Here is a 26,347-nt window from a genome sequence, read left to right on the forward strand (position 1 = left end):
TGGCCCGCTCCGAGGAAGAGCCGCGCTGCGCGCCCATTGGCGGAGCGGGCGGTGATTGGCGGCGCGGGCGGCCAATGGGCTGCGTGCGCGCCAGGCGCGGCGGGCGATGGAGTGCGGGGCCGTGCGGGCCATGGCGGCTCGGCTGGGCCTGGCCGAGCCCGCCGTGCTCAGGTACCGCCGGCCCCGCCGCGAGGCGCTCCGCGCTCCCGTGCCCACAGCCGGCCCTGCGCTATTCCCGCCCGGGTCAGCGGGTCCGCCCGGCCGCGCCCCCCCCCCGGCCCGCTCTCCCCCGCGCTGACTGTGCCCGGCACCGCAGCAGCGCCGCCGCACCCCGGGACAGCCGTGCCCGCCTTGGGTCTGGTGGATGTGGTAGAAGTCCCAGAGCCGTGGGCTCGATGAAACAGCCATCGCCAGCCCTGCAGTGCTGAGCTGCTGCTGCTGCACATCATCAGAGAAGGGGCGGCGTTGCCCCTCCAGCACCCCGGGCCCTCAGGCCGTGCTGCAGCCGGACTGCGACACCTTGGCTCGAGTCCTGTCGGGCATTCTGTCTTGTAGCTGTCGTTTTGCTGACGAGGGCTTTGTGTTCTGGGTGTTTTGCAGAAAAGCTGAGGAGTATCTGCGGCTTTCCCAGGTGAAATGCACGGGGTTAATGGCTCAAATGACGGCGACAAGCAGTGCTGTGATGTGCCTGGACCTGGCGGCGAGTTTCATGAAACAACCGGTTGACAAAGTAAGATAAGAGTGTGTGGCTTGGCTGGTTGGTGCATTCTGCCTGACTCCACAAAACCATTGTTCTGTAGTGTGTGTTGGGAGCAGGAATGGGATATAACAACTAACTTTCCCCTAGATCCCGCAGTTTGCTGTGTTAGACCTTTCACTGTTCAGAGTTTGAAACAGCACAGATTGAGATCAGTGTCATAGTCCCTTCACAAATTGAGCTTGCTTTGGTATAATTTCAGCTTAATTTCTACTCTTGTAGTAACAAATAAATTACCAGCAAGGATGTTAAATTTAAGATCTGTCCTTTTACTGTGGGAAGAAAGCAGTTGCTCCAAGGAATCTGTCACTGTGGGGGTACCTGTAAACCTCCATCTGCAAATCTGTCAGGTGAATAGCAGTGAGCTGTCAAAATAATGCCTGATACGACATATTCATGATTGTCCATTTACAGCAGAGGAGAATTTAATTGGACCTAACCCCATGAAGATGTTGCTTATGTCTTCAACTTGCCCAGATTTTGGTAATTTTGTCGCTACCTACCTTGTGATAAAGGGGCCATATATGGAAATGTCAAACCTCACTTCCAGTGAAACAGTCTAAAAATACCACTGCATTAAAAGGTGTGGCATTCCTAGGTGGTTAATCTTTTTGTGTGCAGTCAAAATATACATTATTCATTGCACAAACTTGTTTAATGTAGCAACTGAACTTTACGGTGTTGTGTTGGTTGCCTTATTAAGATGTCAGGAAGGAATCTTGCTAATTCTTGGGGTTTGTCTTTGACTTCTTGACAGAGCTATTGTGTTAAACTCTCTGGTTTGAACAAGACCACCTACCAGAGCTCCATGAAGTCTTTGGAATGTTTGCTAGAGGTGAACCAAAGGCTGGGGATGCGAGACTTGGCTGTGCAGTTTTGCTGCTTAGAGGCAGTGAACATGGCTTCAGAAATCCTGCAGAGGTGAGGAAGCTCTCATGAATACACTGGGAACCACAAGTAAGGTTCTCTGTTCTTTAGATGTATAAAGAGCTTGATGTTTGGAAGGGTCAGATATCTCCTACTGATTGGAGCAATGAGGTGAGTTCTCAGCATTGATGATCCAGCCATGAGCTGGGCCACTTTTTAGAAGACCTGTTAAAAAGATTTAGTCTGTGAATCTCAGCAAGTCACTGTCCAACCGTGAATTCTTCATCTAGGAATAGCGTAAAAAAATAGGACTCCTAATCCCTGTATTTGCCCATAGCATCACACTGTCATTCATTTAACTGCTGATCATGGCACAGTTCAGAAGTAATGCTCAGTGGAAATAAATCCTCCCTTTTGGGGACACAGATCTCTTAAAATGCACATCACTTTATCTGTAAAACCAATAGGTAGAACACTTCAGTGGAGATTCAACAGAGTTAACTATAATTTTCCATTCTGTATCATCTGCTTTAACCAGAGCAGTCCCTGAAGAGCTCTGTTCTGCAGTGCTGTCACCCTGATAGCACATGTTTAAATGCTGTTAGGTCAGAGCACAAAGGCTGTGCTTGCTTGGTGGTGCTTAATACAAACTGGAAAAAAATAGCCTGGGGCAGGTGGACAACAAAAAATGACATTCTTCAGTGCTGCACATCCACTGTGTCATTTTCCATATTTAAGCCTTCCTCTGTGTAACATACATACTGCAGGAATCAAAGAAACGGTAATGCTACCTTCTATTGTAGGGATGGATTTATGCAAAGCATCTCATTGTAAATTTTAGATCTTAGGAAGAGCTAAAAGTGGTGTGTGGATCAGGAGCACAAGAAGCAGATTTTCTGACATGCCTTGATCCACATCCCCAGTTTAAAATACCTCTAATTCCAGAAGAGGAGATCATCTCAACTGCCTTCTTTTCCCTCATCTCTTTTGCTCCTCTGAGCCAATAGCAGCTTCTCTGTTTGACTGGCTTACAAAGGCCCAGGTGCTCCAATAGACCTGTTCAGCTGCCAAGTGCCATGGAACAGATGGATTTCAGCAGCTTCAGTGAGGCAAATACACTGTCCAATTCTCACTTGCTGTTCCTCAGGTATGAATGCAGCCTCTCCGAAGCACAGCGAGTGGACCTGGATTTCTCCAAACCCCTGTTTATAACAGCTGCGCTGTGCACTGCATGCAGGTGAGTGTAGCCTGGGAGACCTTTGACAGGCTGAAATGCCTGCTGAGACTCCAACCAGTGCCAGCATTCAGGGTCTTGCTTAGCATATCCCGCTGCCCTGCTTCTGAAAATGGAGACAGCTGGAGCAAACCAAGCCTTTACTCATAGCAAAGTCTGGAACGTGCACTGCACAAAGCAAAAACTTCTATGGCTTTTGGTGAAATACTGCTCAAGATGCAAGAAGGGCTTCTGAGCACCAAGAAGCAGCCATTTTGAAGAAGGAAAAACTCCAAGCCCTACTCCATCATGTCCTGGTGCTCTAGCCTTTGGGAGATGGCTCTGATAACTGTAGGCCCATGTCAGCTAAGAGAGGTGTGTGACTCAGCCAGCACTTGGAAAGAATTTGCTTATATGCAAAGATCTTCCTCCCTCAGCATTACACCTTGTGACAGTCTTATTCAGCAGCACAGGTGCTGTGTAGTTGCACAGCTCCTGACAAGGGCTCTCTTGACAGAGTGACATTCAGCTTTTTGCTGTAATGGCATTTTATCCTGGTTCCCTGAAAATCTGAAAAGTTACCTCTTCCTTATACAATTCCTTATGTAAGTTGAACCCACCCTGAGTTTCAGTTGAGCTCTATTGACTGAGTAGTGTAGGGGTCTGGTTTTTAAGCAGATTTGTTTCTGTGGGAGACAAGGATAGGTAGGACAAAAAGGCCTGCCTTGCTCATGTCACAGGCAGTGTTGGTACAGTAATTATCACCTCACCTAAGTGACAGTTGCTGGAATGTTGCTTTGTACAGAGATAACTTTCTCTTGTAGGTGTTTGAAGCAAAAAGTGGACAGAACTAAAATGTTGGCTACATCTGGAGTGAAAAAAGCAATATTTGACCGGTTGTGCAATCAGCTGGAGAAGATAAGCCAGCAACTCAGCAGTAAGTTTTTGGCTTTATCCCTGTAAGACAGCACACCCATCCCATGGCCTCACAGTGCCCCATCCTGTTCCACTGGTGATTTCAGTCTGATCACTTTCAGCTGTCCCCTTTTAGCCAAATCTGCCCTCCATTCCAATATGTTTCCTGCAGCCCAGTTCCCACTCACAGTCCTTGCTTCTGGAGAAGTTGCAGTCCTTAGCAAGGATGAAAATAGGAAAAAAGTGGCAAGGACAAAAATATTTTCCTCTCTTCTTGAATGCTCACTGCTCTTTACAGTCTCTGCTGCTGCAATTTATTCCTTGCTTCTCCCATACTACCTGACCTATCTTGGATTCCTCCTGCTTGCTTGGTTTCTGCATCCTGTTAACATGGCAACCTGACACACGAATTATCACAAACATCTTCCTCAGACTGACTCACTCCTGTGCTTTCCTTTTCCCCCACTGCAAGATTAACAAGCATAAGCCTTGCTGTTCTGGTACCAACTCAGCCATTTCCTGACACCACCTCTCCTCATACATTGGGCAGATGTCAGGAATATTTCTTGCCCACTGTTGAGCCTGCAGCTCTCTCTGCTCCACTTTATGGGGGAGAAAGCCTGAAAAACAATACATGCACTAATGTCCTTGTATTTCTGTTGCTTCCTCTTTCTCCTTTTTCCTTTCTCAGGCTTTCATTCTCACTTTCCCACTGAAAGTTACCCCGCCTCACTGTGTCTTCATCCCCTGATGTTTTCTGCAACATGCTGCCTGAATCTAACCCAAAAGCTGCTACTTTCTCCTAGGTGCGTGCCCTCTAAAAACCCGAACAATACCCCAGCACTAAAGCAACTAAAGGCAACTGGGAATTGCCATATGAATTCAGGGAAGAGTGTGCATCTGCATACCTGGACAGCTCCCTGCATGTTGTGGGTATCTATAAAAATTGTGAGAATGGAATCAAAGGGAAAGAAATAATTGATAATCCTGCCTGAGTTACCTAGAAGGGTAGCAGTGTGGTTTTGGGCAATGAACATGGTGGATCATTGTGGTTACCAATGCAGCAGCAGCTAATTAGCAGCCTGCTAATTAAAGCAGCCAGTTAGTCCGTGCCATACTTGAAGTGCTAGCACCTCTTGTAGAGCTCAAGTATCAGTCTGGACCAGGGAACTGCTCTGACTGGACAGCACTACTTGTGGAAGGTGGCACTGCTGTCAAAGAATTACATGTGGCCACCCTTGGAGCCCCAAATACCATTCAAAAGTAAAGCAACTTACTTGTTTTTTTAGAAGATGTTCCACTGGCTGCAGAGACACCTGACAGCTTGCAGACTGCCCTGGAGCAGTGTGAGCAGGAAGAGGGTAAGTTGTATTTATCTATGAATGAAAATCACCTCACTGGAGTAGTTCTGAGCTTTCTTGCTGCTCCGTGTTTTGTGTGATGGGCCATGATGCTGCAGTTCACAGCAGCTCTCTACATCCTGCAAACCATGGGCTGTGGAAGCACAGAGAGAACCTAGCAGGACAGTGGAGTTTATACTGAGTAGTCCTAGAATTAAGGACAGCTGTTGTGTTCAGACACAGAGGTGAGGAGGTGACTGTCCCAGCAGGTGAGGGGAGCAGTGACCACAGGATTAGGTAACAGGGACAGGCCCCTGCTGGTGTCTGAACATTTGCTCACTGCCTGTTATCCCCAGCAGCATGTTGCCCATGGTGGCCTCTCATGGGCTTGCTTGTTTCCTCACAGGCTCTGAAGAGGATGAGGAGATGCCATGTAAACGACCAAAGACTGAAACAAAGCAGGACTATGAAGAATGGAAAAAGAAAATCCTGGAAAACGCTGCTAAGGCACGAGGGACAAGGAGTACTGACTCTGTAATGCCACCCAGTAATGCAACTGCTGCTTGCTCTTAATTTTAACTCTCCCTCTGCTCTAACAAGAGATCCAGTAGCATATCAGTGATGGCTGCCTGGCAGACAGCTGATTTTATTTAGGTTTTAAGTATTTAAGAACGTTATTTGTAATAAATGACACCACGGATTGATAGGAGTTTACAGGAAGCCTGTCTGACTATTCAGCAGGCTGTGGCATTAGGGGTAGAATAGCTTCATTCTCTTGCTGCAAGAAGCAGGTAACATTCTAATGCTACTTTAAGTGTAAATAAGTTATAAGTTACAGGCCATTGGGCCCCTGGCTGGAACCAGTCAGTGAAATAAGAGGGAGGGGACTAACAGTGCCTTGTTAAACTGCAATGCTAGCAGAGAAATGAAGCCTTATTTTTAAAAGGTTTTTTTTAATAAATATTGTTTAGTCATTGAATTTGACTTATTTTCATGTGTATAGGAACAAAGTCTCTTGTGCTTTTGTAAGAGGTCCTAAATATTCCAAGAAACAATTAAAGTACTGGAAGGAAAAGCTTTGTATTATGATATCATGTTCTTGGCACACATAGTTGGAATGCAAAATAGAAAACACGAAGGAGATGCCTGTGCCTTAAGAAGGAAGATCTCCAGGGGAAAAGAACTGGGTAACAGGTTTTTTTGTGCCTTGCAGTCATAAGCTTAGAGAAGAGGTCTGTGTTCCTTTCTCTTGCATATTTTCTGCCTGGGCTGTATCTCTGGACCTACCCAGAAATACTTTCAGGTGTGTTTGGCAGCGGGGCTTAAACCAAAGTTGATGAATAGGCTTGTTCCACTTTGATGAAATTTATTAGTATTAATTCAGAAATATACAGACCAATGAATACAATGACATTCAGCATGCAGAAACACTGTGGAAGGAAAACATGAACAAAAATGGGCCTTCATAGAAGGTGATAAATTATCAAGATTCTTCTCTGTCCCAGTTCTGGAAATGCTGCAGAAGTCGGGACTATGCAAAGTGAGAAGCACTTGAGTGGAAAAGATAGCTAGACTGGGGTAAGCCAGTCTTACAAACCTCATCATTAGCAACCAACACTTCTGTAAATTCAAGGGATGTGAAAGTCCGTAAAGTTCAAAGGAGCTTTACAGGTGCCTTTGATGGAAAGCTACTTCTAGTAGTAGTAGTTTCCATTTTTCCTAGAAGCCATCCAGTTCACACTAAGTTTTGCAGAATCCAGAACAGGAAACCACAGGTTTAATAAATAATGTTATACTTTTATCTGAGAGATGGTAAGTGGCTCCCACTCTACACGAAAGAGTTTAAAATCCAGAATAAGTTAATATTGTGAAGGAAAGGTTCAATGTTCAAGAGCAAGGTGAGGGGGGAAAAAAGGGCTTCAACCTCCTAACAGGACTCAAGGCAGAGTCTGGCAACACTGTTTCCCTGTCACTGAACCTATTGGAAATGACACCTGTTTTGCATGTCACACCATACCAGCTTCTCAGACTTCACTAAAATTTCCAGAGAGGAGAAACAAATCCTCAAACTAAAACTTAGCAACTTAAGTGCTGCAGTCACAGACAATGAAAAGCACTTACAAGTTTTAAAAACATAAATTCTCTGGAAATCTCCTTTTCTCTACAACATGAGATCTTTCTGCATAGACCCAACAGTTATTAGGTGATTTGTATTCATGGCAGTTCACATTGAACTTCCAGAAGTTCAATCAGTTTATCTCAATTCAACTTGCCATAACAAACAGCAGCAAAGGACCAACTTAATTTGCTTCAAACCAGGGTTCCTCATAGTTCCTAACTATGCAGTGACTATTTTTTAAAGGAGAGAGTAGAACAGTAGCAAAACAAAACCAAAACCATCCAAGCTGGAGTTGCACTGAAGCATCTTCATGTTGTGGGGAAATTACCTTTTTGAAAGAAACAGATAGGATAACAATGCTTGTATCTTTTGTTTTAAGTAACAAACACCTGAGGGACAAGTTGTGCCACTCTTGTGGCAGTTCTCTAAAGCTGGTAACATACATACATCAGTCAGGAAGAAAGTCTTTAGAGATCCCATGCTTGCTGTGAGAGACCAGAAAACTGCCAGGGGTTTTCTGCTATAAACACACCAACAATACTCTGCAGAATCAAAGCCTTCAGCAAGAAGTCAGCCCCTGTAACAGCCACGATTTTCCTCCGCTATATAGAACAACTAAAAACTTGTAAAAACAAACAAAGTAGCTTCTGCTTTTAGAAATCTTGTGCCTCTTCCTTAAGGCACTTCTGGAACCGTAGCACTAACACACCAGATAATTGAGGAAGACAGTCCCAAAACTTTATGTTATAAAAGAGGGATAGAAATCACTGGAGACACTTGAGTCCTCCCTCCACAGCTTCATGTCCATCTCCAAGAGCGGTGGAGCTGTCACACAAGCTCACACGAGCTTGACAGACATACTCTGAAATCTCTTCAGCCTGTTAGCAGCAGCCACCACATAGAAGTGTTTCTGTGAACAGAACAGAACAGTCCAAGTGTGAGCACAACCGAGGCAAAGGAACTTTGCTGCAGCTGACAGGGATTTTTCTTCCAGGTAAATCCATTTCCTTCTAGTGACCCCCAGCTTGTGTGGGTTGCAGTGGTTCCTGCACAGCAGCTGGGGCTGTGAGGTTCTTCAGTGTTATTAGGAATTGTATAGTGATAGGTCTTTAGATTATGTCATCTTTAAAATGCAAGTGCAGAACTTTGCCACCAAGCAGTTGCAGTGCAGGACTGAATGAAGTGTAAGCCTCTGGTTTAACTCCTTGGCAAGGAATTGCAACTCCCCAATGACAGAAGAGAAGGAAATGGTCCTCACTGAGTTTGCCTTACAATTCTTTCTAACAAGATCACTGTGTTCACCTTTTAGGATCAATTATCTACAATCAAATAGAGGCTCAAACACAAATTACTATCTATCACTTCATAAAAACTTAGTTCAGAAGGAGCCTGGGGTCATCAGAAACATCCTGAAGAGTTCTCTCAATGGGTGTAAGCCTAATTTTTTTTTTCTCTCTTCCACACTTCTATTCTGCAGCGGGAGGCACAAACTGCCTAAAGTTGTATCCCTACTCCACAGTGACAACAGATCAATGCAACTGTTACCAATGGAAAGAGTATAAAGAGAATGAACATTTAATATAAGGCAGCATCAGAAACCTCTGAACATGTAGAAAGTATATCTTTCTAAACACCAATCAGAAAGAGTGAAAATTGAAACCAAACTTGCTAGAAACAGAAGCAATATCCTTCTGCAGGATGAAACAATTTACAGGTAAAAATAGACTTCACAACTGATATTTACAATCAAGAAGCCTGTGGGCATAGTGAGCCCACACACAAGGGGAGGGAATGGCTCTGCCTGTGTTGTGCTGATGTTCCCTGTGGAAGCAGATTTGCCAGCCTTTGTGTATTTACCTTCCATTTCCTGTGGGCCATGTAACTCTGCAGCAGCAGCTGGGACTTCAGGCGGAGCTTGGACTTCTGTGCCTTGGCAGGGAGGTTGTTGAGCCACTCGTGCTTCAGACACTGCGTTGCGCTCATCCGGCAGCTGCAGGGGAGGGATCTGCCGTGAAAACCCAGCCCCCTTTGCTCATTTCCTCACTGCCCTGAGCCCCTCTTTATTAGTGATAAGGAAACTGCCTCAAATGAATGAACACAGTGAAAATGCTGTTCATGCCCGTGCATGGGATCCTAATGGCATCCTGCACTGTCCAGCAGGAGGGGCGAGTGGGATGCTGGTGGCTCTGCAGTGGCTTGGTTGAGCTGTGGTTAAGTTCATGAGGTAATGTATCATTTTATGATGCAAATTCAGAACTTTGCTAACAGAAGAATAACGTTTGTGGTGTTACCTGTCTGCCCTGACAGCACAAGCCCATTCTGTGCCTCATATTTAAAAAGCACAATTGTCTATTCACCCTAAACTTGGATGAAGCTAAGCATACTTTATATCCTGACATCCAAAAATGGGCCAAAATGCCAGAGCCTATCCTAAAAGCTTTGAGAAATATATGGTAATAGAAGAAATCTTGAGGTACAGATGTTGAGAAAAAAGTTTAATTTGCCTTTTTTCAAATCAAAAGCCTATGCCCAACTCCTGAGCTCTGTCTGAGCTGTCACTGAGATGATGAGAAGACAGCTCCTGCCTGCTCACCCCGATTTCAGCAGTCAGGGGAGGGGGCTGCAGATCTTGCACAAGGCCAGACCCACTGTCCCAGTGGGGCAAAGGTGCCTGGTCTGCAGGAGAGCAGGGGCTGCCACACTTTGTGAAAAACTGGGCCAACTAATCACTGCTCTCTGCAACTCACTGATAACACTCTTCTCTCACATGCTTGTTTCATTCACAGCTTCTAACCAGACCTTGCAGAGTGTCCCTCTGGAGACCCTAATCCCATTGCACAGAAAAATTGAAGACTCCAAAGCAAAGTTTACAGTATCACAGCAAATCATCATCACAGTCTGAGAAGAAATCCTTAGATTTCTCCTGCTGGCAATATGCTAAATTTCAGTTAATTCTTTGCTTTTCATAGGAACCTATTGTTTAAAATGTAATTAGTACTGAACTGATTTGTCTGATTTAGGCAATGATCAGAAAGTTGTTAATATTCTAAGCACTCCTTTGAATTCCCCTCAAACACACAATCTGTTTTACTGTATGCATCATTTCCTGGTTTGATTAGTTTTGTGTCAGTACTCAGCAAGAGAAAAATTTCTCCACCCAGCCAACCCCCCAGTCGTGGTCTGACATCAATATCATCCTCATTCTCTTCTTTGTTTCATATGTGCAATCACTTTTTCTATCAGTGGAGCCAAGAATGAGAAGCCACATGCAGAGTTAAGTCCCAAACACTCCCTAATATCTCCCAAAAGCCTGTAGACCACTTAAGAAGAGAACAATGCACATTCTCACAGCTGCAGCTTCCATTTATCCTCCATGGCATTCAAGCGGCATTTTTGCAATTTGTGACAGTCCAAGCTAACAATAGAAATAGTTTTTGCTCAGAGAAGCAAGAGCTTTAGAGACCGATTCCTATACTGCAAATTCTTCCAGATTCCCAGTGTTCTGCCTGTATTGATGCTACTGTGAAAAGCGGCTTTCCTCAGTCAGGGTACATGGACACTTTCCTTTAAAACAAGGGCTTCTGAATCACTGAGGAACTGCCCAGCAAGCCCAGAGACAGCACACAAAAATGTCACATAGTAAGTTGTCATTGTTGGCTACAATCCAAACAGCTGCTTGGTAAGAATTTAGTATCATTGGTGCTACTGTCCCCACAATCAGACACAGAGGTACCTTTTCTCCTTCACAAGTAGTCTGGAAATAAAGTCTTTGGCTTCCTCCGAGAGCTGTTCAAATGCTTCTGCATCAAAATCCCAGCTGCAATTGACTACATAATTCATTGTCTCTGCATCAGTCTCTCCCAGGAATGGGGACAGGCCACTAAGCCTTAAAAAAAGAAAGAAGGGGAGGGGAGAAGAGCAGTTATCATATGCAAGATGTGTTTTTTCCTTCTATGAATCCTCTGCTTTATTACTGTTGTTATCTTATGGGGGGGAAAGGCTCCTCTCAGCTATGGAGGATTCCACTCCTCAGTTCCTGCCATGATAAGGCAACAGTTTGGGGCAATAAATTCAGCATTACCCCCTAGCAGTTCACTCAGGTCAGGGAGCAACATTAATAGAACCCCAAGGAATGGATTCAGTGAGGATGTAGGTACGTCCTTCAGTGTCTTCCCAGCTAGGAAAGCTAGAGGGACTCAAGAGCTTTCCCAAATCAGGGCCCGTACCCATATGTGGGTTGAATTAAACAGAATTCTGAACAATAGATTACTTTTTACAATTAGCCTCTAAGCCCAGATTTATTGCTTCCATCATCTATTACTTCATTCAGTTGGGTTTTGGCTAACATACAAATTTAAACCAGAAATTTATCCAGTTCACAGAAAACATATGTGAAAGATTCTGAGATGCAAAACAAGCTTATCAAAAGGTGGAGACTTTGGACAGACAAGCTGTCCATGGTTGCCATCCAGATATCAGAGAAAAGTTTTAGCCCTGTTCATGACAGGTCATTTCTTAGACCCATGGCCTAACACAGACAATATTAATTCTCCTGTGCAGATGCACACCAAGTCTAAGATCATAAAATTATCAGATTACAAATTTAAAAATTAATTCAAGTCCTCAAAAACACAATCAAAATTTAAATTCTCACATATTTTGGGCAACTTTTCAGGGTTAAAAAAAAAGACCTGACCCATTTTACTTTGCTGAATAAGATGATAAGGGAGAAGAACATTTACATATTTATCAAAAGGATCATTTGCTGTTTAGACACTCTGGACACACAGCGAGGTGCCTCTGTATGAAAAGCTGGGGGGTTGAACAGAATTAATTAGGAGGAGTCACAGCCAGATGGGCTCAGTGGCTGCTGCATTCCTGCCCTGCAGGGCCCTCAGAGCCACCACACGACCCCTGGCAGGGCCACTCACAGCATGTACGTGATGACACCCACGCTCCACATGTCCGTGGGGAAGGAAACAAAGTCGTAGTTCACCACTTCGGGAGCCAGGAACTCCGGTGTCCCGAAATTCACCTTCAGCTTCTCACAGGGTTTGTACCTGTACCAGGAAAAGAGCCACAAGTGAGGAGCTGGGGAGTTCATCTCATCAAGGGAAGAGCAAGGTTTTTGGGAGTGTGGCAGCGGAGCAGGGCCAGGAGGAAGACCAAGGACACTAAACCTTGCGAAGGGCTCTCCCAAAGAGTGGTAGCAGCTTTATCTCTGCCAGGCACCACAGGATACCTTCCAGCAGATGTTGTCCAAAATCCATAAAACATAAAACAAAGCATCTTTGTTTATACAGGATTTGGAGAGCATTTGATTAGTGGGATGTAGTCAACTACAGCTCAGGATAGACATCTGCATCACAGATATGAACACAATACAGCTACTAAGGTGGAACTGGAGAGGATTAGAGTGACCCCATACAGGGGAAATGACTCTGTTCTATTGCTTAACGGGGAAAGGTTATGAAGCTGAACCAGTAACAATTGACACTGATGGCAGTTGGAGTAACATCTGTGTTCAGGCAGAACAAGCCACTAAAGCACTGCTTTTAAATCTCTCCTGGAGGATCTTGTTTGCAAAACTGCTTCAGCAGAAGTTTGTATCTTTACTCTCCCAATTTAAAAAAACAAACAAACAAAACCCCAAACTCAACGCACATTTTTTTTTTCTTTCTGAAGTATTTTATGGAAACAAAGTCCTTGAACAGATACTTATATACAAACACATAAATATATATATATATAGGCATGAATGTACCAGCTTTTAGCTTAAGAAAAACCTCAAAGGGTTTAAAAATAAATAGAGAAATGTTATTGTCTTACTGTCATAGTAACAGAAATAATTTCTTTTTATTCTAGGGCAATGGACTCATGCTCTCACAGCTTTTCTTTAACAAACTCATGCAAAAAAAATAAAAGAATGGAGAAAAGTTCCTATTTCTCTGAGGGTTTCCTGTCTCACATGGGATGGCTCAAACATGGGGATTTTTTTTCTTTTTTTTTTCTTTCAATCAACTTAGCTACTTAAAGAGTTTAGCAGATAATTTCTACAATTAGAACCTGCACCATGAAACCCTGCAGTCAAGAAGTCTCTGGGAGCCTTCACAGTGTCCCTAGAGTAAAAGCTCTACATGGGGAATAATTTTGAGATAATTAGAACAGTAGTATAGCCTTATCCAAGAGAAATGTTATTTGAAAAAGTAATTAGATAATTAATGCACACAGCAGAAGACTCATGTCTGCAAAAGCATAATGCTCAGCTCCCTCACACAGAATTATTACAAAGCCATCAAAACACAACCCCCCACCAAAGAACTACCAGAAACATGTCAGAGGTTTGTGGGTTTGATTTGGTTTTGTTTTTTAAAATAAATTCACAACTGAACTTTCTTACCTCCTTGCTAATCCAAAGTCAATGATTTTAATCTGGTTTCCTGTGTGATTTACACATAGTATGTTTTCAGGCTACAAAAAGAGAAGATGGTATTTTGAGTTAAATGTTTGAGACAGAGATCTAGCAAAAGATGGATAGTATAGATGTCCCTCCATAAAAAGCCACACAAAACAGATCAAATGCACCCAAGTTTTTTTTCCCAATGAGAATATTTTTCAAGGTGGGGATGAGGGGTTGATGGGGTCCAAATGTATTACAACTGCAGAACTGTCTACGAGTCAACCTGGTCTAATATCATTTGTGTAAGGTGCTGTGTAAACAAACAGGGAAAACCAGTTTGTATTTCTGTTTAAAAATTATCAGTTATTAAGGGACCATTAGGAAAACATTGCAATTTTGCTGCAGGTTGGTTCCAGGCAGTAAAAAGCACAAACTATGGAAGATGATTGAACAGGTATTTGAACACCGTTACAAAGGGGTAGGGGAAATGGAGGGAAGACTGTGGGCACTTCTAGCCAAGGAGGTTTTGGGTGGGGTTTTTTGTCACTGATGACAAAAGGGGATTGCTTAATCTTACAGAGAATGAAAAGCTTCTGATTTAAGAAAGGCAAAAGCCCAGAATCCTGATCATTTTACTATTCCAAGCAAGCTACTGAACAGACATTGGAAAAAAGTAATGAATCTCTAGAGCTCCATTCATTGTAGCTATTAAGTCTATTCCTTTATGACGTGAGTCCATGAAATGAGAAATTACTCCTCAGTAATTAGAGATTGTAAACCAGCACTAAAGCACGAACAACTGACCTTCAGATCTAAGTGGAGTATATAATGCTGGTGCAAGTAGTGGACTCCTTCACAAATCTGTTTGGTGAACAGGATGGCATCCAGCTCAGTCAGATGGTAGTTTTCATCTGTGATCCGGTCAAATAATTCCCCACCATCAAGACTAAAATTTTGACATAGAAAAGCATTAAAAACCCTAAAATCTTGCATTAGCCCAATTTATTTCCAAATTGGGAATTAGGCTCTGTAATCGAGGGTCCTAATGAAACATCCAATATTAAGTGTATCAGTAGCCTCAACGACTTCAAGAGACTTATTTCTCTTGAAATTAAGTATCAATCTAAATTCGAAAATGGAAAAGTTGTCACTAATATTTGAGGGGATACATGTCAAACCCAAAGCCACATGACCTGGTGATCCTATGGGACTGGGAGAATCTACAGGGAGTATTAAACTATATGTTATTCACTCATCTTATGAGTCAAGGCAAAAAAAGTCTTCAACCTACAAAATTTCCTAAATGGAACTTCTCAAACTGAAAGCTGTTTTACACGAGCTGACAACTGAACTTAATTCTGCACGGAACTTAAGAGAAAATTAGTCAGAGATAGAGCTCTGACAAGAAATTACCTTTAAAACATTGTTATTTCCTTCTGAAAGTGAGATCAACTCTCTCTCAGGCTGGGAAACTACTCACCTCTTCACAGCTCAGAATTATCACTCCCTATTTCCTTTAGTGACCTGAGAAAACCCAAACATCTGACAATTCCCGAGATCATTTAAACTTACTATTCCATGATCAAAGTGATATTATTTTTGGCTTCAAAAGCATCATAAAGCTGGATCAGATTCACGTGATTTAACTGGTTCATGATGTTAATTTCATTTTTTACTTCCTCCTGAAAAAAATAACGAAGGGACAAAAAATGAACAAAATGCACTCCTTAAATTTCAACATACCAAAACAGAATTATTTGTAAAGTCCAACAACAGCTACATCACAGATCTCACGGGGATTGGACGTTTCATCATGAATACAGGAGATGATGAAGATTGACACCAAGCCCAAGATTTTGCAGTATTTGATGGTACTCAAGGATGAGCTGCCCCTCCAGGGCAGCTTGGGGCAGAGGCGTTGGGTCTGGCAGGGAGGGCAGGGTCAGGGCTCCCAGCAGTGTGGTTACCTTCTCCTTGGCTCCTTTCACTTTTATGATTTTGGCTGCCAGGTTGAGCCCTGTCGATATTTCCGTGCACTTGTGGACTTGCCCAAAACGCCCCCTGTGGATGCCAAGGAAAAGATGGGAAACCAGCTCAGCAGAGCTCAGCACAGAAACCTCTCCTACGACTATTCTTATCATGAGCAAAAATAGCCTGGTACAAAGTGAACGGAGTCGGGTGGCCAGCAGCATGGAGCTCCTCTTTCTCTCAGCTTATGAAGGATTAGTTTTATCTTTCCAGCCAGTTGTTCAGTGCTTACATTAAAATATTAAGCCCCCTTGGTCCTGCTGAGGTATGATGGCCTGGCCGTGCTCTGGCTCCCTTCTGTAACTGGACCCCCTCGCTGTCCTTCAGGGATGTGGTAGTGGGTATATTAACAAGGATATTTCTGTCCTGATCTCAGAACTTTTTAAATGAGCATAAGACCAGTAACTGTAGCCACTCCGCAGACTGCATTTCTGGCGTGCTGTAAATTCTGCCCCATGTCATGCAGATACATTAATGCCCCTTGGGATGATTTCTAAACACCATCTTCCCTGCTGTTGCATCACATTGGTTACACTTATTAAGCCATATTTGTATGTGGATCAATGTGTAAATCAAGCCTTCTTGTCAGATAAGTAAGGATACAAGAATACAAAAGCTGAAGCAGCTGCAGACTTCCTATGAGTGAAAACTAAACATAAGGTCAAAATAATTATAACTCTTCCTCAGTTTTCTTTAATATGCAGCTCAGCATAGCAAAAAAAAAAAAAAAGATTTTGGAAGTTGCCTGACTTAATGGGCTTTGTTGATATCAGATGCTCTGAATCTGCCTTAAGGGTACAGGTTTTTCTCACAACACTGAGACCAGGATTATTGTAACAAATGAAAAAACCAGTCATCCAAGATGGCAGTCAGGCATCTGAAAATGGAGCTGGGGCAGAAACCAGCCATCTAGGGCATACCCTTGATGTAGGAGCAGCTGTGATGGCCCGAAGGGCTCCAGGATGAACCCCCTCCCTCTGGCTGCAGGGAGCTCCTCTGCGCCGCTCACACGCACACCCTGGGGCCAGCTGTGGAGCTCTGCAGCTCCCTGCATTTCCCCAGCAGCAGCACAGCATGGGGACAGCAACACTTACCCCCCCAGGACCTCGTGACGACACACGGAGTAGCACGCGGTCACCTCTGCTTGCTTGACGCTCACGATGCGGTGCTCGAAAGGAGCCGGAGGAGAGGGGCTGTCATCTGCACAGGGGACAGGCTGGTCACTGACATCCCTGCACACATCACTGCCCTGTGTCAGCTCCTCACACCACGGATTTCACCCCACTGGATGTGAGGGGCTTTCACTGCTAACTCCCTTTCACAGATGAGGAATGAAGTCCCAGAACTGAGATCAGGATCCCACCTCCTGAATCTCCTCTCTGTTTTTAACACAGTAAACCCACTGGATGCCCTTAGGAGACCAGCATCTCAGTTTATGCATTAACAGAAAGGATCACTTGAAAAAATTATCTGAAAGCTTGAAAAAATTATACTCGATCATCTTTTAATTGTTACATGACAGCCAGAAAAAACCAGCAAAAATACACAGCACTGAGGAATGAGGACAGTGACTGATAAAATCATGAGGTTCCTCTTAGCAGCAAGAATTTTGGAGACAATTTCCAAATTAAAGCTGCAATTATTAGCATTACAACTATTAAGTTTAGTCTGTTTGTGGTAAGCTAAATTAGTTAACTGCGATTACTTAATGTCCAAGATTTTCTAGGATAAATCTTCATTAAACCAATTTTTGATGTCCCCCATTGAAAGCAATTTTATAATTAATCTCCAGGTATGTCAGGCTACAAGTTAACATGTTTTCAACTCATCTGCAGCCACTGTTCAGAACGCCAGAGCAGTCAGGTCATCTGCCCATGTCTGTACATTCTGGAACATACACATGTATATGCTGCCAGGAGAGAGCACTCCCTGAGACACTGCAACCAAGTGTCCCTCAGGAACCAAGAGATCCATGGCCAATAACACAATAGGCCATGGCAAGAAACATTTCCTGCAGTACTTTTCAGTGCTCTGGATCTCCAGTCCAGAGTTGCTAACGCGTGCCTGGTTTGCACACTCTGTCTGAAGGAAAAAATGCTTCATCTAAAGAAAACGGATTTTTTCAAAATTCAAAATTTCAAAATTCTCATCTTCTGATCAGACATACACTTCACCCTATTTTATTTTAAATTTTTTTTTCCCCAAAACACACTTTAAAAGGAAAGTTACTATTTAAAGAATCTGTGAATTGTTATTTACGTAGTCAAAGGTACCCAAGGGAAAATGCTCTTGAAGTGTAAGACATGGGGGCTCTACTGAGCAATACTCCTGCTCTTATTGTCTATACAACAGGCACAACATATATAGCACAAAATCCTCAATGTATAAGTTTCAAGAGTAACTGTGAACAACTCACCAATGATTTCTCCCTGAGTGGGAAGAGCTCTGCCAGCTTCCAGAGCTTTGGTCTTCCCCGGTGCCTCTCCTGTACACTGCTGAGCATCGTGCCCACTTCCCCCTGGAGATGCAGACTCAGATTCTCTCCTCTCAGGCTTGGTATCTGTTGAAGATTTTTCTGTTTTTGCTGTTTCTTGATGGATTTTCACTTCTACCCCTGCACCTTTCACAGGCTCCTTTGCAGAGGTATTCTGTGAGGTTATGGGCTTGCATTTTAATTCCGATTTCTCTTCAGCCTTTTTACCTGGTTTGGGCTTGCTCAGGAATGGCTGTTGCTTCCCTGTTTGAGGTGCAAGTTCATTTTGCTTATTGTCCCCTTTAACTTCTGAATTTGGCTCGGAGCTGATGTTTTTAGGGCTCTGTTGAAGTTTTAATTTGTCAGGCAGCTGTTTGACTCCTTTCAAGTCTGCTGGTGTGGATTTCACTTTGGGACTTTTACCTCTGTTGTCACTTATGTTTCCCTCCTTGGCCATCTCAATCTTTTCTTTCATGTCAGTCATATGTACACTGATGGATATCCTGCAGAACAAACAGGAGAAATTTGATATTGATGCAGGTGGCCAGCCTGGTTTTTGTAACTTTGTGGAGGAAGAAAAATCTGTAAGTTTCCAAACCCACAAATTTCTACAGCATTGATAAAACCTAACTGTACCAGTCTTGCTGGGAAAGACTCACAAACACTAAGGGGAGAGCACCAAAAAGCATACTGATTCTTCTTCTGTGTCCTCATCTCTCTACATGTCTGCCCTTCTGCTGAACAAAATGTCTCACCCTGCAAAGGGTTAATCCCACATTTGAAAGCTTAGCACTTTTTGCAATTATTACAGTTGGTCTAATAAAACACCACTCATCTGGGCAGAGAGAGGATAGTGATTGCCTTCCCAAATTACAGGCTGATTATCTAAATAGCTGGCTGTTCATATGGCTCTACAAATCTGATGGTTTGCATCCTCTTCCAGCTGGCTGACCTGCACACTCAGCCAGCTGGGTTTGGGTCTTCTGATGTGATAGCATTCTTTCCACAGCTTTCTCTTAAAAATCTAACTTTGATAAACTTTCTCACTCTATCAATACAATTTTCCTTGGCATTTTAACTATTGGAAAAGTTTAATGATTTTTTTCCCTCTTGTGTTAGAACCAATTCTCTGTGCTCCTAAACTCCATCAAAGGTATTTGTGTGATAATGTTTGAGTCAACTGCTACTGCTCCAACCGTCATGAACAGTCTGATTTTACCGAGGCTGAATTGAAACTTTTGAAGTTGTAAAGTAGATTTTATACAATGGCAAATGAAGACAGTTTCTGATGTCTGGGAGAGAATGTATCTCATTTTCACAGAGGTTGTTATTGCCTCTTTCAGTGGAGCAACCTCACTACAAAAGATGTTATAAAAGAAAATGTTTCTGCTTTCGTAAAACAAGAGTCTGAAATGTCTCATTTTCTGCACCTTTAACACCCTTGTGCTGTGGATCTAAGCTGCTCTGGTGTGAGCTATGAGAGCAGCTGAACCCAGCTCTGAGCAAACACTTCCTCTGCTATCTAGACAAGCCTGAACTCAGTGGGACTCTCGGGCATTTCTCCAAGCTGGGGAACACAATGTTCCTTTGACACCTCTGTGTGGGCTTACAAACTTCATTAGAAGTTGCATCCATTTTAGAGAGGCGTTTACCACTCTCATGTGACTTCACACTCCAAACCGTGACAGTACCCTGGGCAGGATGGCTGCAGCTGCCCCTGGGGTTTACTCCAGCTTCTGCCTTCCAGTTACCTGCTGACCTCCCTCATCCCCCAGCCAAAATCTGGGGCTCAGACACCAAATTTGTACACATGAAACACAGAGAAATTCCCCACCCAACATCATACACACACACGTAGGTGTGCATGGATGAGTGTGTCTATCAGCCACACACACACATATAAACCACTTTATAGCCACCCACCCAGACAGAGAAGGCATTGGCAGTTACAATCTGCTACAGAAGTTCCATTTATTGGAGTTTAGTTGGCAGGAGTCTTTTGGTTGAGGGGTTTTGTTGTTTTATGTTGTATGGGTTTTTTAAAATTTAAATAAATGGGATTAAAATAAAATCCTAGATAAAGAATTCCAAGGAAAATGGACTATGAAACACCTATATGAAGAAAATATTAGCCTGATAGAGATGAAAAAATGAACAATCTTTAGATGACCAAGACACTGAAAACACTGAGGACAACAAACACAAGTTCTTTGGTTTTGTCATATACTAATAAATATCTCAAATTCCTTTCACCCCCATGGTTATAGCAATAAAGGAAGGACTAAGTGGTTTATAACTACTTGAGCTCCTCTGTTGTGGTCACCTTTCTATGTCAGTACACAGAATGCTGATACGTCAAACCCCTCCCTCCCATCTGACTCCTGGGTTGCACAGAACTTTACACAGGGCCCCTTGAGCCTTCTGCCTTAATCCTCGTAAAGTCTCCCCACTCCTATCCCCTCATGCAGGAGCTGCCTCCTTTAATGGCCTCGCTTTCCTTCTTTCCCTTCTAACACATGAAAAGGTTTCAGGTCACACAGAAAGCTACCAACAAGGCCATTACCTGGTATGTGTCACTTCACACCCCGTGTCAGATATGGCCCGGGATGTGGAGGGCACAGCTTCCCGGGATGCCGCACTCGGTGCTGGAGGTTTGTTTTCATTCTTCCCCGGTTTCTGATGAACAAGCTGCCTGTGGCACTCATCAAGGCGTGGGGCTCTATCCACGTTCTGTGCTTTAGCAGGAGCATTTTGGCTGCCTGCATGATCTTGATGTACGAAGGGAAGACCATTGCGTTGATTCAAAGCTTTGACACCGACGTCCTTTTGCTGTGGAGAGCTCTTAGAGCTCTGTATGTTGCCAGCACTTTCTACTCCTTGCTGCTGTGCTGTCCTCTCTTTAAGCTGTGGTTTGGAATCAGCTTTGTGGGCTATAGCACTAGAGGAGTTCACCTTCTCACATGCTCCCTTGTTTTCATCCAGCTTTTTCACGCTTTTTGTCTCTGAATAAAATAATCCATTACTAAACTATCCTTGGCAAATGTGATGGTAAAACATAGAAAGAATAAAGCAACACACCTCTCAAAATAACCTACAGAGTTACACCTGAAAAGATAGCAAGAAACCCTCCAAAAGGTTTAAAATCCTTGCACCCTCAAGCTCGAGATACTACTAATGCTCATGGCTTAAAACCAGAGATTTACCTGCTCTGGTGGCTTTCCAGCAGTGTCACAGATTGAACTTGGATTCCTTAAAGCAAACGAAAACCTGCAAGGCTCAAGCTCCTTGTATCTAAAATCTGAAATCACTCCATGGGCAAATATAACGGGTAGTTAAGGCACTGCAGATCCTGCAGGACCCCCCCTGATTCCAATACGCCCTCTACCCTTTTAGAGGGGTAGAGACACACTCAGCATTCATCACCTTCCCATGACAATGGCTGTGATTATTAACATTCAGCATGCCCAGACCACCAGAAACCAAGGTTTGCTCACAACTCTGTGTAGCTTTTGAGTCAGAATTGTGACCATTTGCTTTGTTATTGTCACTTCCAAAGCGATGAAGCTAAAAAGGAGATTGCCCATAATGCAAAGGATTCACTGACAATTTGTGAAGACAACGGCATGACAGGGCCTGCTCAACATCACATTCACCCATGTTGCAACTCCACAGGCATTAATAATGGATGCAACAGGGCAATGCCCTGAGAGATGCACCCTAAATAGGAACCTGGCCCTGACATGCCAATGAAACTTGCTGATCGAAAAAAGATATTCCCAGCGTCAACACGTCCCTTTTACAGAGAGGGTGAAGAGGGGAGCTGCTTCAGATATATTAATGGAAAAGAACTTACTAGGTTTGCTATGTGATATGGCCACTATCTTCACAGTATCTCCAAACAAGCTCTGCTCTCTGAATTCAGCTCACCAAAACCCAACTCAAAAAACCCCACCTCTTCAGCTAAACAAAGGTGCTCCTTTTAATTTCTGTGTCTTCTAGCTTTTTGTGGTACCTGATCCTGGGGATAAATCATCGTGTGAAGGTGGTGAGAACAATTCTATTTTCCCAGTACTGAGGGGCAAAGTTACTCAGTAACATTTGAGTAATTCAGGTAGTGGGAAATAGTAGGCTATTAATTTCCAGTTTGTCTGCTGTACATTCTAGAGTCAAAGCTTGTAGCATGCCTGGAGGGATACATACCTTCCAGAGGCTTCTTGCTTTCAGTCTGGGTTCCTCTGTTACTAAGCACATGCTTAGGTTTTGCACCACTCTCCTCAGACTTATCTTTGGCCTAAAAATGACAGGGGAACACAGAAACAACAGTTACAGCCGAGAGTGTCTATTTCCCACCAGGTTCCTCCAACTATGTAGGCATTCAGACTCTGTAACATGGAAAGTAACATCTGTTAACTTATGAATTATTAGTCACTGCTGTGTTCACTTCCTTCTTCCAATCTCCCCCTGCCCTTGCAGGCAGGCATCCTTTTAAAACAACATAACACAGATTAATACATTAGCTCACTGCCTTCCAAAATTTTCACTGTCGTAGTTTTTGCCTCCTGTCATCTTTATTCCTATTGATTAACAAGTATGACATGTGAAACATGACACAGTAGAAAAAGAAATGACACTGTATTTCTGTAGTTTTTTAGCTAGAGACAGAATGAAAAGTAATGTTTCTGAATGTATTTGTCAAAACATATTTGTCTCAAGGTATCTAAAAATTTATTATTTGACCTGATAGAGGTGATACCAAAAAAGAGCCTCTAGCTTTATGGTAACTCTTGTGTATGTACTTGACATTTCACATGTCACCTTTAGAATGATTAAAAACAGATTAAAAACGGAAGCAGATTTTTATTTTTAAGCAGTGTTTTTCCCCCAATTAGTTTGAGAGGTATTTTGTTATAGGACCACTAAAGACTTCACATAGCAATACATGTGAAATCAAATTACAACCGAACACTATTTAGCAAAAAGCATTACACAAAATTAGGAAAAGGCATAGTATTTCCTGTGGTTGGCATATAGTTAAAAAATCTAGTGATGAGCAGCCTCCTATCCTGATTTGTACAAGTATTTCTGCAGGTAACTGATTACAAGACAGCTGCACATCAGCCCTTCACCTGTTAGTAAAAGCAGTTAAGGATTTCATGCACCAACCCTACAGATTGCACAGAGCCTCCCCATCTCCCCCTTCCCAAAACAACTCAAAACACCCAAAGAGTAAAAGTAGGAAAAAATCATTACCCTTTTTATTACAGCTCTAAGCAAACCTGCAACAATGACCAGGGTGAACATTATTCTTGCACAATCCTACATGCAAAGAAAGCCTTGGGTAAGTGACAGTTTAATGCCAGTGTGTTTTTCTCTGGTTTTTAAGTAAGAAGTTAGAGGTTTGGAACGTAAGAAGCTCAATTCATAGTCTTTTGTTGACTCCAACCCCATAAAACTTTTCCATAAGCATTCCCACGGCATCCCTGGAATGCTGTCAACAAACAGCTTCACCCAGAAATGCAAACACAGCCTCCCCACTCCCAGCCCATCCCAAGGCAGCCTGTGATAAGCAGTGCCCTGTTACAAACAGCAAAGGCTGGAAAGCAGGAACAAGCAGGCAGCAAGTTCTTTTTCTGTGCTCCCCCTGCAACTGTGGAGCTCTTTGGCCATGTCTGTGCTGCTATCACACAGCAGGCTGCAAAAACCAGACCCAAGTTAGCACATGGCTCAGCACAAGGTAATTTGTTTTTAAGTTCACCTGTGCTTTGCTCCACATTTTCCAGCCAGGTCACGTACACACACACAGAGCCTCACTAATTCGAGCCTAGTTCAGATATCACTCAGCAGTCTGTGATCAAAGCACAGACTTATCTTAAGGTCTTATAACTGACCTTACGCTCCAATTTCAAAAAGTGTTCATGACCAGAAACCAAAAAGGAGGACAATGATGGTCATATTGCAGTTTGCCATAAAACTGCTCACCCAGTACACCCTGACTGTTCTCCAACCAAGGCACAGGTTAGAGCCTGGGACACAGACCTCCACCCCATCCCAGCCCACCAGGTTGTCACCAGCAGGTCATCTCACCTCTCAATTTCTATCTGCCCATGCACAAAATCAAGCAAAGGACAGTATCTGTCTCCAGGCATTTTGTAGTGACTGCAGACAGTGACTGTAACAACACAGCTTTACCCAAAACATATGAGACTTTTCCATTTCTCCAAAAACCTGTAGAACTGAAGTTGGAACTGGAAGTATGAGCTTTATCCAGATTTAAGGTTGATAACTAATGCATGATTTATTGCTCTCAACACTCATTGAAGCACTTTATAAGTTCTTCTGTCTCCTAACAGCCAGCTCACTTTAGCCGCTGGCACTTAAAAAAGGGAGAGCACTGAAAGCCTGAAAAGTTACACTGGCATCAAGCACTGCCCCGTTCTTCTAAAGGGTTAGATGTACCTTCCCATCCAAACATTTTAGTTTTGGTAAAAAATATTTGGATTAAGATACAAATGGACATTTTCATTTGAGCTAAATTCTCCTTACTGTAATCACATCTCTACATACAACCAGATTCTTGGAATCAATAAACATATTCCAGCTCTTGCAGTTTTCCTCCCTTTCGTCCCCATGGTGGGATAGAAGCCATAGTGAAAAATGGAAACTCCCATTATAAAGAACTAATTCCAGCTGCCTGTAACTTTTAAAAAACAAGGCTAATCTATTTCAAAATACCATATCAGTTAAGTATTGGCCTTGCTGTTTCTCCCTCCCTGTCCTCAATAATTAAGAAATGCTTAGGAACGGATGTCTGGGAACTTGCAAACACAAGAACTACTTGTTTTCAGGAGTGAACGATGTCAATGGAGTTGATGAAGTCACAGCTGCATCAAAAAAATGTAGCTAAGGACAACTAAGATGTCTAAGGACAACATAAATTTCTCAGTAACATGACCATAAGTCAGCACAGGTTTCAGGAACTGGTGTGGATTCAGAATTTGTGAATGAACAAAGAAATAGAAGCTTCTCTCAAAAAAAAAAACAAACCGCAAACTTCTAGTATGTTACTCATTCTTTTCTCTGGGGCCTCAATTCAGTCACTAATTTGGGTGACATTGCTGAGCTCTGAGCACCGGTAGAAGCTGAATTTTCCTTTACAGTAGCAATCTCCTTCTCACACTCATTACAGGACTGCCCAGCACCCTTCAGGAACCTCAGACACTGTTTTGAGCTTGCTCCCTGCCTTAAGAGCCTTGCAATTTGAAGGTCCCAGCAGTAACATGTAGCAGCAACACAGAAAGGAAATCTTGAATTAAACATCATGCAAGAGATTGACAGGAGAGCCTAAAGCCCTGCTATGTCATAAAGTGAAATGAAGAACAGTAAAACTAAACCAACCTCAACAGGGATTTCCAGCAGACTCCCCTTCTTCCAGGGCACAATGCCTTTGAGAATGAAATCCACTACTTTAGAATTTTTTAATACTTCTCCCACAAATGTAATAACTTTATCCAGGGTATCAACCCTTTTCTCTATCTTTGCCAGCCTCTCCTTATGCTTGGAGGCATCTAGCTGGGCAGCTTTCATCAAATTCAACACTTCTGAGCATATGCTCTGGATGTCAGCTTGGGCAGCACTGTCCGGTACCTTCAGGCCCTTTTGCATTGCATCTGTGTCATCAGGAGCTGCTCGGGATACTGTGAGCTTGTTACTGCCATTTCCTACATCAGCAATGCTTCTGTCAACTTGCTGCAGTTTCCCTGTCAGGTCTTCTTGGAAATGCAACAGTTTGTCCATCTTTTCATTCAAGAGATACAGTTTTTTGTCCACCGTACTTAAACTGCTCACTTTTGTAGGCTGAAACTTTGTCAGGGCGTTTCCCTCTGCGAGGTCCAAGCTCCCCGCAGACATTGTGTCCAGACAGCAGGAAGTCAAACGGATTAGGCTGGCTTTTCATTAAGCATAAATTAGAAAATGAGGCTCTGAAAGTTCATCTTCTTCAGCTATTCCTAAACCAGACAAGCTCACTTACTGGAGTCACTAGAACGTATCATGAGATAGCTACTGCACAAAAGATTTATTTCTGTGTTATCTATTTCTTACTGTGGGCTTTCAATGATGGAGGCAACTTGGCACCAGACTATGTTTTCTTGTGCCTCCTTGACGTCACAAAACCATTTAAAATTCTTTCTCGAGTGGCTGTTGATAGGCAAGCATCTTAACAATGGCCAATGCCTG

The 26,347-nt window shown here is 43.2% G+C and overlaps 2 protein-coding genes across 2 annotated transcripts; one reads left to right on the forward strand and one right to left on the reverse strand.

Moving 5' to 3' along the window:
- Positions 1 to 106: 106 nt before the first annotated feature.
- On the forward strand, positions 107 to 5,984 carry ORC6 (origin recognition complex subunit 6; the record flags this gene model as incomplete). Its single annotated transcript, XM_082289970.1, has 7 exons — positions 107 to 171; positions 601 to 730; positions 1,515 to 1,678; positions 2,772 to 2,861; positions 3,662 to 3,774; positions 5,042 to 5,113; positions 5,499 to 5,984. 7 exons carry the CDS (start codon positions 107 to 109, stop codon positions 5,663 to 5,665), a joined length of 801 nt encoding a protein of 266 aa, XP_082146096.1. The 3' UTR covers positions 5,666 to 5,984.
- Positions 5,985 to 7,239: 1,255 nt separating this feature from the next.
- Positions 7,240 to 26,020, reverse strand: MYLK3 (myosin light chain kinase 3; the record flags this gene model as incomplete). The annotated part of the gene is made up of 14 exons (XM_082290023.1): positions 7,240 to 8,121; positions 9,069 to 9,201; positions 10,945 to 11,097; positions 12,143 to 12,271; positions 13,612 to 13,682; positions 14,416 to 14,557; positions 15,184 to 15,293; positions 15,579 to 15,672; positions 16,734 to 16,839; positions 18,056 to 18,615; positions 20,676 to 21,114; positions 22,313 to 22,403; positions 23,363 to 23,428; positions 25,508 to 26,020. 14 exons carry the CDS (start codon positions 26,018 to 26,020, stop codon positions 8,050 to 8,052), a joined length of 2,679 nt encoding a protein of 892 aa, XP_082146149.1. The 3' UTR covers positions 7,240 to 8,049.
- Positions 26,021 to 26,347: the final 327 nt, after the last annotated feature.

This window comes from Coloeus monedula, assembly GCF_965178545.1.
Source record: "Coloeus monedula genome assembly, chromosome: 13".
In the NCBI taxonomy this organism is placed as follows: domain Eukaryota; kingdom Metazoa; phylum Chordata; class Aves; order Passeriformes; family Corvidae; genus Coloeus; species Coloeus monedula.